General features: G+C 41.2%; 1 protein-coding gene across 9 annotated transcripts in view; it reads left to right on the forward strand.

Moving 5' to 3' along the window:
• The window catches only part of mvda (mevalonate (diphospho) decarboxylase a), a 42200-nt gene that overhangs the window by 15655 nt on the left and 12717 nt on the right, over positions 1 to 13828 (forward strand). For 3 of the 9 annotated variants that reach the window (XM_087995791.1, XM_043706757.2, XM_087995794.1), the window contains exons 4-8: positions 2860 to 3006; positions 3805 to 4004; positions 5899 to 5973; positions 6704 to 6919; positions 8807 to 8922. In XM_087995791.1, coding sequence (XP_087851917.1) covers positions 2860 to 3006; positions 3805 to 4004; positions 5899 to 5973; positions 6704 to 6919; positions 8807 to 8922 — 754 coding nt within the window. Of the gene's footprint in view, positions 1 to 2859; positions 3007 to 3804; positions 4005 to 5898; positions 5974 to 6703; positions 6920 to 8806; positions 8923 to 10570; positions 11733 to 13828 lie in introns of those variants that run through there. The other 6 variants (XM_087995797.1, XM_087995796.1, XM_087995795.1 and 3 more) reach the window with 4 other exon arrangements.

Here is a 13828-nt window from a genome sequence, read left to right on the forward strand (position 1 = left end):
TGAAAAGCTGGGGAAGAGACTGCTGGCCCCATTGCTCAGATATTTGTAGCAATAGCCACAGGTGAGGAGCCAGAAGACTGGAGGTTGGCTAATCTGTTGCCATTATTTAAAAAAGACTGTAAGGAAAAATCAGGGAACTATAGACCAATGAGCCCAGTCAGTGGTAGGTAAATTGTTGGAGGGGATTCTGAGAGACAGGATTAACATGCATTTGGAAAGGTGAGGACTGATTAGAGATAGTCAGCATGTCTTTGTGCATGGGAAGGCAAAGTGGTAGACATCCATATGGACTTCAGCAAAGCATTCGACAAGTTTCTGCATGATAGACTGATTAGTAAGGTTTGAGAGTGTGATGCTGGAAAAGCACAGCAGGTCAGGCAGCATCCAAGGAGCAGGAGCCTCTAATCTCCAGCACCTGCAGTCCTCACTTTTGCCTGGTTAGTAAGGTTAGCTCATAGAATCCAGGTGGAGCTAGCCAATTGGATATAGGAGACAGAGGTTTGAAGATAGGAGACAGAGGTTGTAGTGGAGAATTGTTTTTCGGACTGTGACCAATGGTGTGTCACAAGGATCAGTGCTGGGTCCACTGTTTTTCACAGTTTATATGAATGATTTGGATGTGAATATATTAAGTTTGCAAGTGACACCAAAATAGATGGTGTAGTTGACAGTGAAGAACGTTATCGCTCAGTAGAACAGGAACTTATCAGATGGTCCAATGAGTGGCAGATGGAGTTTAATTTAGATAAATGTGAGGTGTTGTATTTTGGTAAGGCAAATCAGGGCAGGACTTACACAGTTAATGGTAGGGTCCTGGGGAGTGTTGACAAACAAACTGACCCAGAGGTGCAGATGCATAGTTCCTTGAAAGTGGAGTGGCAGGTACACTGGGTGGTGAAGAAGGCGTTTGGCATGCTTGCTTTCATTGGTCAGAGCATTGAGTGGAGGAGTTGGGATGTCATGTTGAAGCTGTCAAGATATTGGTGAGGCCTCTTTTAGAATACAACGGAACCTCGACTATCTGAACAAAATGGGCGGGCATTATTTCGTTCAGATAATCGGTTACTCGATTAAATGCCTTTCCTGTGGGGCTCGGAGTTTTTAAAGTCTGCTCCCCATTCAGGAGACTGCAGCAGCACGCGTTGTGCAAGACCCCGCCCCACCAAACCCCTTCCAACACTGCCCGTGCCCCAGCAAAAGGCGTGCAAGCCCCCACCCCAACAATTACCCTGCCTGCCTCCCAACCCTGTCCAACACGCCCCCTGCCCGCCCCCGCTCCCCAAACCCATCCAACCCCGCCCCTGCCAGCCCCACCCTCCAAACTCATCCAACACTGCCCTCACCCAACACCACTCCCTGCCCCCAACCTCATCCAACACCGTTCCCCCACCCCCAACACCTCCCCCCACATGCGCAACCCCTGTCCACCCGCCTCTTCCGGGCAGCCGAACTGTACACCAACAACAAGGCTGCTGCTGCTGCTGCAGCTGCCTATGGGTAAATCTCCAAATAGCACGTACACATGCGCAGCCACACATACAACTTTTTACTGCAATGTTTTGACAGGTTCCATCTTTGCCCTGTACAGGATAATGTTGGAGAGATATCTGGGAAAGGGGGGTTTAGGGTACACATCACTATAGAACTCCAGAGAAAGTGTGGGGAGAGAGAGAGGGTGAGAGGTCAGTCATTTGGAGATGGTGCCTGTTTAATCACTGTAAACAAAAGATGTGATCACTTTTGGAAACACGTCTTTGATGTAATGTTTCTATCAGGACCTCAACATCTCCTTCGGATAATCCAATTTTTGGATAATTGGTATTTGGATAATCTAGGTTCCTCTGTAATGTGTACAGTTCTGATCACTGTTCTATAGGAAAGATGTTAAATTTGATAGGGTGCAGAAAAGACTTACGAGGATGTTGCGAGGACTGGAGCTATAGGAAGCGGCTGAATAGGCTGTGGCTATTTTTTGTGGAGGGTCGGAGGCTGAGGGGTGTCCTTATAGAGGTTTATAAAATCATCAAGGGCATAGACAAGTCTTTTTCCCAAGGTAGAGGATATAAAACTAGAGGGCATAGGTTTAAGGTGAGAGTGGAAAGATTTAAAAGGACCTGAGAGGTAACATTTTCATGTAGTGGGTGGTGTGTGTGAGGAATGAGCTATCAGAGGAGGTGGTACAATTGTCATTTAAGAGACATCTGGATGGGTATAAGAATAGGAAGGGTTTAGAAGGATATGAGCCAAATGCTGGTAAATAGGACTAGATCGGATTGGGATTTTGATCTGCATGGATGAGTTGAACTGAAGAATATGTTTCCGTGCTGTATAACTCTGACTCTATAAACACACAACAGGGGTTTTCTCCGGGTCCTCTGGTTTCCTCCCACAGTCCAAAGATGTGCGGGTCAGGTGAATTGGCCATGCTAAATTGCCCGTAGTGTTAGGTTAAAGGGGTAAATGTAGGGGTATGGGTGGGTTGCGCTTCGGCGGGTCGGTGTGGACTTGTTGGGCCGAAGGGCCTGTTTCCACACTGTAAGTAATCTAAGACTCCATTTAAAAATACGTTTTCATCAATTCATATGTTTGTTACATATTCTTAGCACTTTGCCAATCATTTTTTCCTTCGAAACAGAAATAATACACAACATCAATTGAAAGTTTATATTTAAACTGCAGGGGTTCAGTTAAGAATACTGAATAGTTTCTCTATGCTTTGTTGATGCTATACGTGGTAGTATTTGCTTTTGAAAAATACTGACCTTTTATAGTATGATTTTAAAATGATTAAAGTGTGATCTGTAATTACAGAAATACTTAATTTGCAAATACTCAGGAAATTAAAATTTTCTCTCCCAGTCCGCCGTCTAGCAAGAAAAAGAAGAACCAGCGGTGAGGGAAATTCTAACACATTATCACTCCACCATAAAGTTCACATCTGCTCTGTAAATAACTTCCCTACAGCAGCAGGCCTGGCATCCTCTGCAGCTGGTTATGCTTGTCTGGGTAAGCAACATGATCGATGGACCTAGAGCTTTAAAGCATGCAAACTATACAGAATGGGGTGAGAACTAAATTGGGCTGAAACAGGGAGAATCGTCGAATTGTATGAGGGTATGAGGAAATTGTATGATCAGAAATTAGACCCTAGTCCTTAGCTATGTCTTCGTAGCCTCAGTTGTAGTTGGCAGTGATCCAAGCTCAGATAATTAACTGGATGATGGTTTGAATTTTGTTTCGTTTTTTTAATCCTTTGAATTCGAGATGCTACAGCACCTCCAACAGTGCAGCATTCTGGCAGTACTGCACAAAAACGTCATTGTGTTCCAGGAACAAAACAGAAATTGTTCAAAAAACTCAGCAGATCTGGCAGCATCTAGAGAGAATTCTGAGTTAAAGTTCTGGGTCCAGTGACCACCTTTACAACTTCAGGACCTAAGCACAAAAATCAAACCTGAGTATTGAAGTGTTGCACTGTTAGAGGTGCAGATGATATGTTAAACAGAGGCTCTGTCTGACTTTTCAGGTGGATGTGAAAGGTCCCAAGAGACTAGTGAAGAAAAACAGTTTTTTAGGTGTTTTGGCTAATAGCCATTCATTTAAATGTATTATTTGGCATTGCATTTTTGCTCATTGTGGGTACTTACTGTACGCAGACTGGCTGCCAACTCTCCAACATTACAACTGTGACTACTTCAAAAGTGATTATTAGCTGTAATATGCTTTGAGACGTCTAGTCATTATGAAATGTAAGTCTCATTTCCTATGTTTTTGTGTTTAACTAATTGATGTTCCTTTTTGCAGTCTATGCGCTTGCCAAGCTGCATGGTTTGGAAGGAGAGCTGTCTGAGATTGCTCGCCAAGGGTCAGGAAGTGCCTGCAGAAGCATGTATGGAGGCTTTGTGCAATGGATGATGGGAGTGAAAGAAGATGGAAGCGATAGTATTGCCCAGCAAATTGAGCCAGAAACTCATTGGTCAGAGCTTCGAGTCCTTATATTAGTGGTGAGTCCATGGCAACATGAGCAGATCCATTCTCGAGATTCAATCCTATCATGATAATGACAATGGCCTAATAATCAGTAGCTCTTCAGGGATTCAATGGGTTAGTTTATTTAAGGCAGTACAACATATTATAACCAACTGATTTCTGTATTTGGAGCTTGCAAACCACAGAAAATTAACTGCCAGGTAAGTCACAACATTGTTTACATACAGCAAATTGAGTCCTTAAAGTAAACGTTTTGAAAGGAACTACTCTTGGCCCTGACCATACAAGAGACTGCATATGTGTTTATCTACATTCTTTTCTCACTTTGCAACTTGTTAATTAAATTTACAGACCACGTTGAGTATGCTATGATCAATTGTGGATTCTACAAAAATGTAAATCTTTTCATCCAACATGTTTGTAATGAACATAAAAGTCAGTGAAATTAAAACAGGGAATACGAGGAAGACTCAGTAGATCAGACATCACGTGTGAAGCAAGGAAGATCGTGTTATGCTTACAATCGATGAGGATTTGCCCGACTTAAGAGATGAACAACTCATTAGAAACAGAGTTGAAAAGAGGGGGCTGGGAGGTAATAAGTATTGATCCATGATTTAGTCTGAGAACAATTGATTAAATGACCATTAGGAATGATGAAGAAAAAAGAAACAATAATGAGAGTAATAAAATATGTGAGTGATGCTGTTTATCATGGAGGGGTGGGTTATATGTGGTGACCTATTAATAAGTGGTGATGACTAAAACATTTGTGTTACAGACTTCACTGGTTACAGTTTTCATAGCATGCAATAACTCTTGCGAAAAAGTTGGTGGTTGAGCAAGCAGTGTTGGCCATTTTGTAATAAGTAAAAATAATGTAGAATTCTTTTAGCATTTTGTTATAATATGCAAAATAATTGTTTCACGATGTATGCTACAAGTAAGCATTATAATAATTGGCTGTAAACCTTCAACTCTGGATAGAAAAGGTACAGTACTACTGATCGTATCTTGAGGGGGATTAAGGAGCGAGAAAACTGCTTCTATGTATTACTTCATTAGCAAAGGATGGCTAAATGTGGCATATTATTTAGAGTGTTGTATTATGCTCAGATTGACATGAATAAGTAATGGTTATTTCCTTGAATCAGTAGAAATGCTGTTCCACACTCATCAGCTCAATTCTATAAACTTTGCTTTAATTTGATCAATATGCCACATTAAAATCATTATTGTTCCTGGATATTTGAAAGCAACCCCAAAATATCAGCTAACTCAACAGTTTCTTAAGGCCTACTTTTCAGACATCTACTCAATTAATTATAGTTTAATATGACATATGGTGATTTTTATTTACAAAATTAATGAAATATGAAAAGCAACTATTTCAATCAGCAACTCAAATTATCTTGGCGCTAAAACCTTTTAGAGTTTTTGCACTTTACAATTTGCCTCATTTTTCCTCTCTCTCAACAGTCTAAGTTTGGCCCTAAGTAGCTACTATATAAATAGGTATGTATTTCTGTTTTGTGGCTGTCAGTGTCATCAGCACATTAGTCGCTTCATTGCTGAAATAGAAATGTTGTTACCCTTGAGAGGTTTTTGTGTGGTAAGACATGTTAACACATAAAGATCACCCTAAATCTATACATTAAAAGAACTGTTGTGTAGCTATTACTTTACATGCACTTACTTTCTTTGTCTTCATTATAATTTTTTAGTGGGAATCATGATTATACTAAACTGCAGGTTTAAAAAAGTAGTCCCATGATGTCACACTCTGACCAACCTATGTTAGACTAAAATCTTTGGATTCTAACTTGTGCTAAATGGTTTGTTTTAAGGTGTTTCTCTTGTGGTAAATGACACATCCAGAAGTTCAACTAACTACTGCTTCTTTTCTAGGTCAGTGCGGAACAGAAGCCAATTGGTAGCACTGCTGGGATGCAAACCAGTGTCAAGACCAGTCCATTGCTGAAAGTATGAAATGTTTTTCATTTGAAGTATTAGCAAGTTTTTGCAAACTTAGAATTGCAACAAAGAAGTCTGTTCTTCTCCATCAGCCCATGCCAGTTCAACTCTTCCTTACAAATTGCAGTCATAATGTGCACCGTGTTTCCATGTGGTTTATTTCCCAATTTTCTTCAATTACATATCTAATCTAGTCTTAAATGTGGACATGGTCTCGGCCTCAGGCATTCCAAAGCCTTACAGCCCCCATATTGAAAAAAATAAGTTAAAGGAGACTTGATGTGAATTACTTTGTTTAAGAATGGACCGTTTCAAAAGACCCCAACACGACACGCGTTCAAGTGTCAGAATACTGAATAGGAACCGCTGACTGCTGGTTTTAGTTATTATAGTCATAAAAATGATACTTCATTAACAACTGAATTTATATTTCACCTGGTCAACATTAATTAGAACCTTGGGCCTTTCAGATAGAGATTGTTTTCAAGCCATTGGTTCCTTAGGTTGAAATTAGTTGCTTTGTTCTGCTGCATCTGTAATTAATAAAAGTAAAAGTTCCTTAACATAATATGATAATTAATTTTGAAGATCATTGTTGGCAGTGGGGCTCACAGAACAGGGCTAAAATGTTCTTATTTCCTCTTTGGAAGAAGGTAATGTGAAAAAGATGACTGAATGAGAAGTTAACTCCAGGAAACCATTTCATACCAGAATGGGAATATGCATTTTATGTTTCTAGTATCGTACTGAAATTGTTCCAGAACGAATGAAAGAAATGATTGATGCAATCAAACAGCAAGATTTTGAAACCTTTGGACAGCTAACAATGAAGGACAGTAATCAGTTTCATGCAACATGCCTTGACACCTTCCCTCCAATCATCTATCTTAATGATATTTCCAAACGCATCATTAACCTGGTACACAGATACAACTCCCATTTTGGGGAGACACGGGTAAGATCTTTACTGTTACCTATACCAAACATTGTGTTCACTTTAAAAGATGTATATTCAGCTATTCAAATTTCCAGTAATTTCACAAGCTAGAAGTGATACATGAACTTTTTCTGGAATAATGATAGAAATACCTTGTTTCCAACTCAGTAATTTGCGACCAGCTTGCTGCCATTACAGCATCTGGTACATGATTGTCTTTCTCAGCCCTGGAGAAAGAGAACAGCCTTCCTCTCCTCCACCCCATCCACTAAGTCCTCCAGTTCCATGTTAGCGAATTAAGGTGCTAACTTCCCTTTCTCAGCTTTGTACTTTGGATTTGTGTAGCAACACTACCTAGGGCAATTCTTGACTTGCAGCATTTAAAGTGGTCTGTAGCTGGAGTATAAACATGGCTTTTGCAGTATGAATGCTGGAAGGTCCTGGCATCAGTGACCACTTCTCTCTTTGCTGACTTGTCAGAGCAAGAGTAGCCTTGTTGAGGCTGGATGCATAATTACTGAGGTGATCAGTGAAAAATTGCATGAGAAAGGTCGCCAGGGCTAACAGTGGGAAACCCTTCATAAAACTCCCTGAAATTGATCCTTAGCCAAAATATGGGAAAATTCAGCCTGTAGTTTTTAAGGAGGATGGGATAAGAGAAAAAAAAGTGAGGGAGAGAAGTAGGATAATTTGTTTTGGACCAGGGATGAAGGTCAGTGATCACAACGAAGTGAGCTTTGCTGGCAAGGCCAGCTTTTGTTACCCAATCCTAATTGCCCTTGAACTGAGTGGCATAGTCGGCCCTTTCACAGGGCAGTTAAAAGACAATAAATTGCTGGGATCTGGAGGCACATATATACCCAATCAAGAACAGACAGCAGATTTCCTCCCATAAAAAGAGCATTATTGAACCAGATGGGTTTTCCTAAAATCAACGATAGATTTATGGTTGCCATTACTGGGACTGGCTGCAAAGAAATTTACAAATTCATGGTAACTTATATAAATTCAGCTCCTGTTTTTGGTATTGCATTACCTTATTTAACTGTAGCAAAATTGAAACAAAGCAACTTCTTCAAAAAATTTAGCCATTAAAATATCAAAAGAATTGTTTGTCCTGGCAGCTAAAAACATTACTCTCAGTAATTGAACTGACAGTCCAAGTGTGTATACATTCCAGTGTGTTGGGTATTTGTCTTGTTATGCATAATTAATTTATCTATTAGAAATCTATTAGAACATTTCCATTCAGTTGTGACATTAAGTTATTGTAGATCATCACATATGGGTCAAATTTTGAAGCTTCAAAACATGCTTTCTAAGATTGGTGGTCCACTTTTGTGCTGAGTAAAAATGTGTAGCATTGGTGCTGCTGCAGGAGGACCCCAGTTCTGTTCATCATGCACAGCATGCTGTGTTGTTGTCTTAAAGTCCCACCTTTCTTCATGGAATTATAGTCATATTACCCCCTTAATACTGTTCGTTTATTTCTAAGGTGAATATAGAGCTGAACTGAAGATTTTGGGCCAATTCCTAATTTGAGCGTAGCTCTAAGCCTGCATTTGTTAACTGAAATTTTAAGGGAAGGTCAACTTGTACATGCCAAGTATGGATCTAAACATGCATTTTATCACTGACAAAATGAGCTCATCTTGTATGTTGGGTCAACTAATATGTCACAATCTACAGAAATTGCTCACTGCTTATGAACAACATCTGCCTACTAATTCACCCTTCAGTTCCTGACCAGAATTGATATGAGCTCCATTGTACAGTGGAAACTGAAGGATGGAATATAACCTATGTTGTGATATGGCTCATAATTAAGAATGTACTGAAAATATGTGCAGATAATCTGTAAATTGGGCTGGTATTGCTTTTTGATGCAATTTTTGTTTACATTAGGTAGCATACACATTTGATGCAGGTCCTAATGCAGTCATTTACATACGGGAGCAGCATGTGGATGAGTTTGTGGAAGTTGTGAAACATTACTTCCCTCCTGAAGAAAATGGTGAACAGTGAGTCCTACAATTTTTTTTCTATTATAACCTGTTGAGAAAAGATTTACAAGGATGTTGCTGGGGTTGGAGGATTTGAGCTATAGGGAGAGGATGATTAGGGTGGGGCTGTTTTCCCTAGAACATTGGAGGCTGAGGGGTGACCTTGGAGAGGTTTTAAAAACCCTGAGGGACATGGATAGGATGAGTAGCTAAGATCTTTTCCCTGGAGTGGGGGAATCCAAAACTAGAGGGCATAGGTTTAGGGTGAGAGGGGAAAGATTTAAAAGGGACCTTAGGGCATGTTTTTGCATACAAGGTGGTGCTTGTATGGAATGAGCTGCCAAAGGAAGTGGAGGAGGCTGGCACAATTACAACATTTAAAAGGCATCCGGATGGGCATATGAATAGGAAGGATGTGCTGGTAAATGGGATTATGTCACATTAGGATATCTGGTCAATGTGGATGAGTGGGACCAAAGGGTCTGTTTGTTTCCGTGCCGTATGACCCTATGTCTGTCTGTTTCGCTCCCAGCCTCACCCTCCCCCTCACTGCTCCCTCCTCGCTGCCCTCTCTGGCTGTCCCCCAGTCTCACCCTTTCATGTGTTCATCTGGAAATGAATGCTCGTCAGGTTTCGAATATCCAGGTGGCTTTCTCTCTTAACATTCCAGATGAACAATTTGGAAGCTGTCCACTAAGCATGACTCAGTCACCTTTGTGTACAAAGTATTTATTATGTTATAGTAAATAATAAATTCTTGGCATTCAGCAGTAAATGTAATAGCAATAGATAATGACCGAATATGGCATTCTCTTCTATTAGTTCAGCAAAGTGCAATGCGTAAGTTGTTGTGGGTCTTAATTGCAACACTTAGGGAAATCACTCATTATGTGCAAGACTATTAGTAATCAGTGAATTTCCCATGTATTGCTTGTAGGGATTCTGAGGAAATGGCATTTAATAAGGCAATACATCACATGAAGCTGTGGCTGCTGGAAAAATGAACAAAAGAAAACCAGATGAGAGAAACCAAGTTAAAGGGTGAAATCTTGCCGCCCGGAACAGTGGGGGCGTTGGCAAGTTAGTTGGAAAAATAGGATTAGATTGGAGAAGGGTCCAAATTTCTAACCAAGTTTTGATCAGCAAGACAAGAATCTTAATGGTGAGCAGTGAGAGGCCCATTAACATGTCATTATTATCTAATTTAACGAAATTTATATGGTGTCTTCTCATTTTCCACTTGCTGAACATAAAATAGACAATGACAGTTCCTAATGCAAAAGTACAAACACATATATGGCCACTCCAGCTAGACACTTGCGTTTAGACAATAGTCAATCATCTCAGACAATAGTCACTAGCATTTCAGAGCATGCTTCATTGGCAGCTGTCCTTACAGTATGCATCTGCACTGGAATGCTGCACTTTGGAGTGCACAAACACTTTTCACTGGAATGCTGTTGTCAGGATTCTTTGCGTGCAGGGTAAGGCAACCAGCTCATGAGCTCATCGAGAGCTTCTCATGTGCTTTCTTCGCACTCAAATCACTTTGTCCCTGTTTAGATGCTTAAGCTTCTCTGCCTTGACTTGGCCTCTTTCACTTTGCACTCCCCATGCTGCCAGAGCTCGAGTTCACAGTACCTCTGTCTTGTCTTCCCTTCTACAGCAGCCACAGAGCAAGGCAGCTTGTCATGATTTCCAGCATTGATCAAGGAGATGGACATATTTTCTATGCTGGTCTCACATATGCACCATGCTGATGAGGTCACAGGTGGAGGTTCCCTCAGATCCAGAGGAGATACACAAGTCTATCACCCTCCATGCCATTTCCTTCAGATGAGAGAAGCATGGTGTTGCAACAAAAATAAGAAAGTCCAGGACATTATCATTGAACTATGGCAACTACTGGAGCTGGACCTGCAATAGTAAAGAGTGGGTGGCTATCATATCCTGGTGGTTGTCAAGATGACAGCTACACTAAACTTTTTATGTAACTGGCTGCTTCCAAGGAATCACTAGGAAGTGGGGGGGAGCTTTCAAGACTTGAAGCATAAAAATGTGGTTTACATTACACTGCTTCATCTTATTTCCCTGTGATGACATCATTGCAGTTGGGCAGTAAGCTTTGCCAACATAGCTGACTCGCCCGTGGTGCAAGGTGCTGCACACCTGTCAAATTGAGTGGGCCCTTTTGTAACAGTTAACTTCAAGAACAGAAAAGGCTTCAATTCCAGGAATGTTCGCATTGGCCATGATCAGCAGTATCACATCTTAGAAGTCTGCGCCAGGTACCTTGGGAGTTGCCATAATGCCTATATCTTTGAGAGCTCTTGTATTCCTGATTTGTTTCAAGGGCTGAACATCTTACAAGAATGATGACTGGGGGATGAGGGCTAATGTTTTGAAACCAAAGCTAATGAGTCTATTATGCCTGAGACCAAGCAAAGCTACAATGCTGCCCGTTCTTCAGTCAGGGCTATCATGGAGCAGACGAGGTGAGGCTCTAATGACGTTCTCATGCTTGGGATTGTCCAGGTGTTGTGACTCTGACAAGCTGGGAGGGTGGCAGCTGTCTTCTGAAGAAGAAGGTGAAGACAGAGAGCAGGAGGAATATCACCTACATGATGGTACATTGCATCATCAACACAACAAGCCAGGCAAGGCTTAATTGACACCCATTTACATGAAATGAGAGCTAGATAATGAGCATAAGTTTGTTGCTACTTGAATGGCAAGCAGTCTCTATTTGTTCCCAGATGTAATTGCAGTTTCTGTTTATTTGTACATTCTTTGGCTGTTGCTGAATAAAAGTGAAAGATTCCAACGATCAGTAGGCTTTCCAATATGCGATGGTCTCACATTGAACAATGCGAAGATGTTAGGCTACACATTGGTGGGGGGGGGGGGGTATGTAGCCCTCCCTTAGACAAGGGGTTCTAAAATGAGTTAAGACTAAGCAAGGGTAAGCTGTGTACCTTGTTCTTCAATAGCAATACATCTGAAAATGTGCACTAGTATTTGCAATAATGTGTCAGCTATATGAGTTTTCAGTTCTCTCCCAATCTGTGCACAAACGAGAACTCCTCGCCTGCATCACTTGATCTGCTTTCTGGCTGGGGTTTAAAAATGGTACAGGCACAAGGAATCCAGGGAAATTCCAGCAATGGCAAGTACTTCTAGTGAGAGGGGAGATAGGATAAACTGTGCACCATAGAGGTGTGGTGCACTGCTGGTAAGGTGAGTTTCCGAGAATAGTGTGAGAAATCTCATTAGGGCTTGTGAATAGAATTCTTCCATGAAACTCGCCAAAATACTTGGAAATTTGCTGGTGAAATTCAATCTAATGTTTCAGGACAGGTTCTGAAGAAAATTATTTTAAATTAAACTGTTTCTTGAGGGACTGGATCTGTTCAGTACATCCAACATTTTCTGTGTTTATGTCACTTGAGGCAAACAATTATGTACAAGTGCTGTTCCTGAATGAAGCAATTTTGTTTGAGGATTTATGAAGGACATGACAGTAATTAAGTATGTTGGGAAAGTGAGTTGAGAGTGCACTGGTAATGAAAATATCACTTATTTTTGGGAAGTAATTGGTTTAGGAATTTACAATTAAAGTGAAGGGACAGTGAGGATCCGAACAAGACTGGAGGTATTTTGGGGATGGGGAATGGGAATTTGTTTGAGGGGTTATGGACTACATGTAAACAGGAAAATATACAAGAACTACAAGAAAATTGCTGTTGATATGTAACAATGGCCAGATCATGTTTGTGAGTGCCTACCATCAGAAATCTTGCTGTCTTCACACTCAGGCCCACAGCCATTTTCACCATCTTTCGGGCCCCATGATGAAACAAAGGTGTTTGGTGAAAAGGCAAACTGACCATATCTGGCTTATGGCCCTGTCCATCACCTAACCATGCAAGGACAACACATCCATAACAAGTACCTTGCAGCCACAAGGTACGTTATGGAGAAAACCAGTGGCAGCCTGTTTTCAAAGAAAAAAACTTTTGCTGCCTTGTCTGCTTTGGGGGTTGCTTTTCAGCACTCACCAAGGTGTGTTGAGTTTCAACTTAGACTATGGAGGAAGCAGCAGATCAGTAAAAAATGAGGGCCTTGCCTTTAGCACCAAGTATTTGGAGGCCACCTTGGAACAAGAGGCGAGAGGGAGGTTACTGAGGATCTCTGACTGGCAAATGTAATTCTGGTGTTTTTATAATGTCATTCCACCCTTGGCATTGCTTCAGAGTTCACCACCATCTTTTATCCATTGGCTATATATCATGATCATCTTGGCTAAAATCCTGAGAAGTATTAGCAACAAAGAAAAATACCGTATCATAACTACTTCACCAAATACACTTCAAATAATTCCTACAAAACTCAATTGTGCGCCTTTTCTGGATTCCATGGTTCTTGCCTAGCAGATGTTACCTGGTTTTCATACTCAAACACACTGCTTTCAATGTGGCTGCTGGCAACTTGCTGACCTCACTAGAGGAGTCTCTAGTGGCCTTGCACTAAGATCTTGAGCAGCTCTAGACCTTGAAGGCTGTGCTTCAGACTATACCACTTCAGCATAGATGGCAACTGGCTGGCTGGCTGAAAGGTACCAGAAAAGGCACTGAAGGACCAATAGTGATGGGAACAGGAATGTTGTCATCTTCAGGGATAACATTAAGTATATGCACCACAGAACCACTGCCACTCCCTGGGTCACTGCCTCAGCAGTTCTAATCATCTGATAGAGGACAAATTGCTGGAGAGCTGTGAGAATCTGCCTGCTCTTTAGAAGTGAAACTCACAGTCTTGGTGGCAACAGTCTGAAGCTGCGTGGCAGCAAGTATGGATCCCATGACTTCAGTCTGAATTTCCACTGCAGCGCATTCCAATGGAAATGACATATTGGCCACTGGAC

This window comes from Chiloscyllium plagiosum, unplaced genomic scaffold, assembly GCF_037043375.1.
Source record: "Chiloscyllium plagiosum isolate Xiang-an unplaced genomic scaffold, Cpla_swu_hap1 HiC_scaffold_17, whole genome shotgun sequence".
NCBI classification, from domain to species: domain Eukaryota; kingdom Metazoa; phylum Chordata; class Chondrichthyes; order Orectolobiformes; family Hemiscylliidae; genus Chiloscyllium; species Chiloscyllium plagiosum.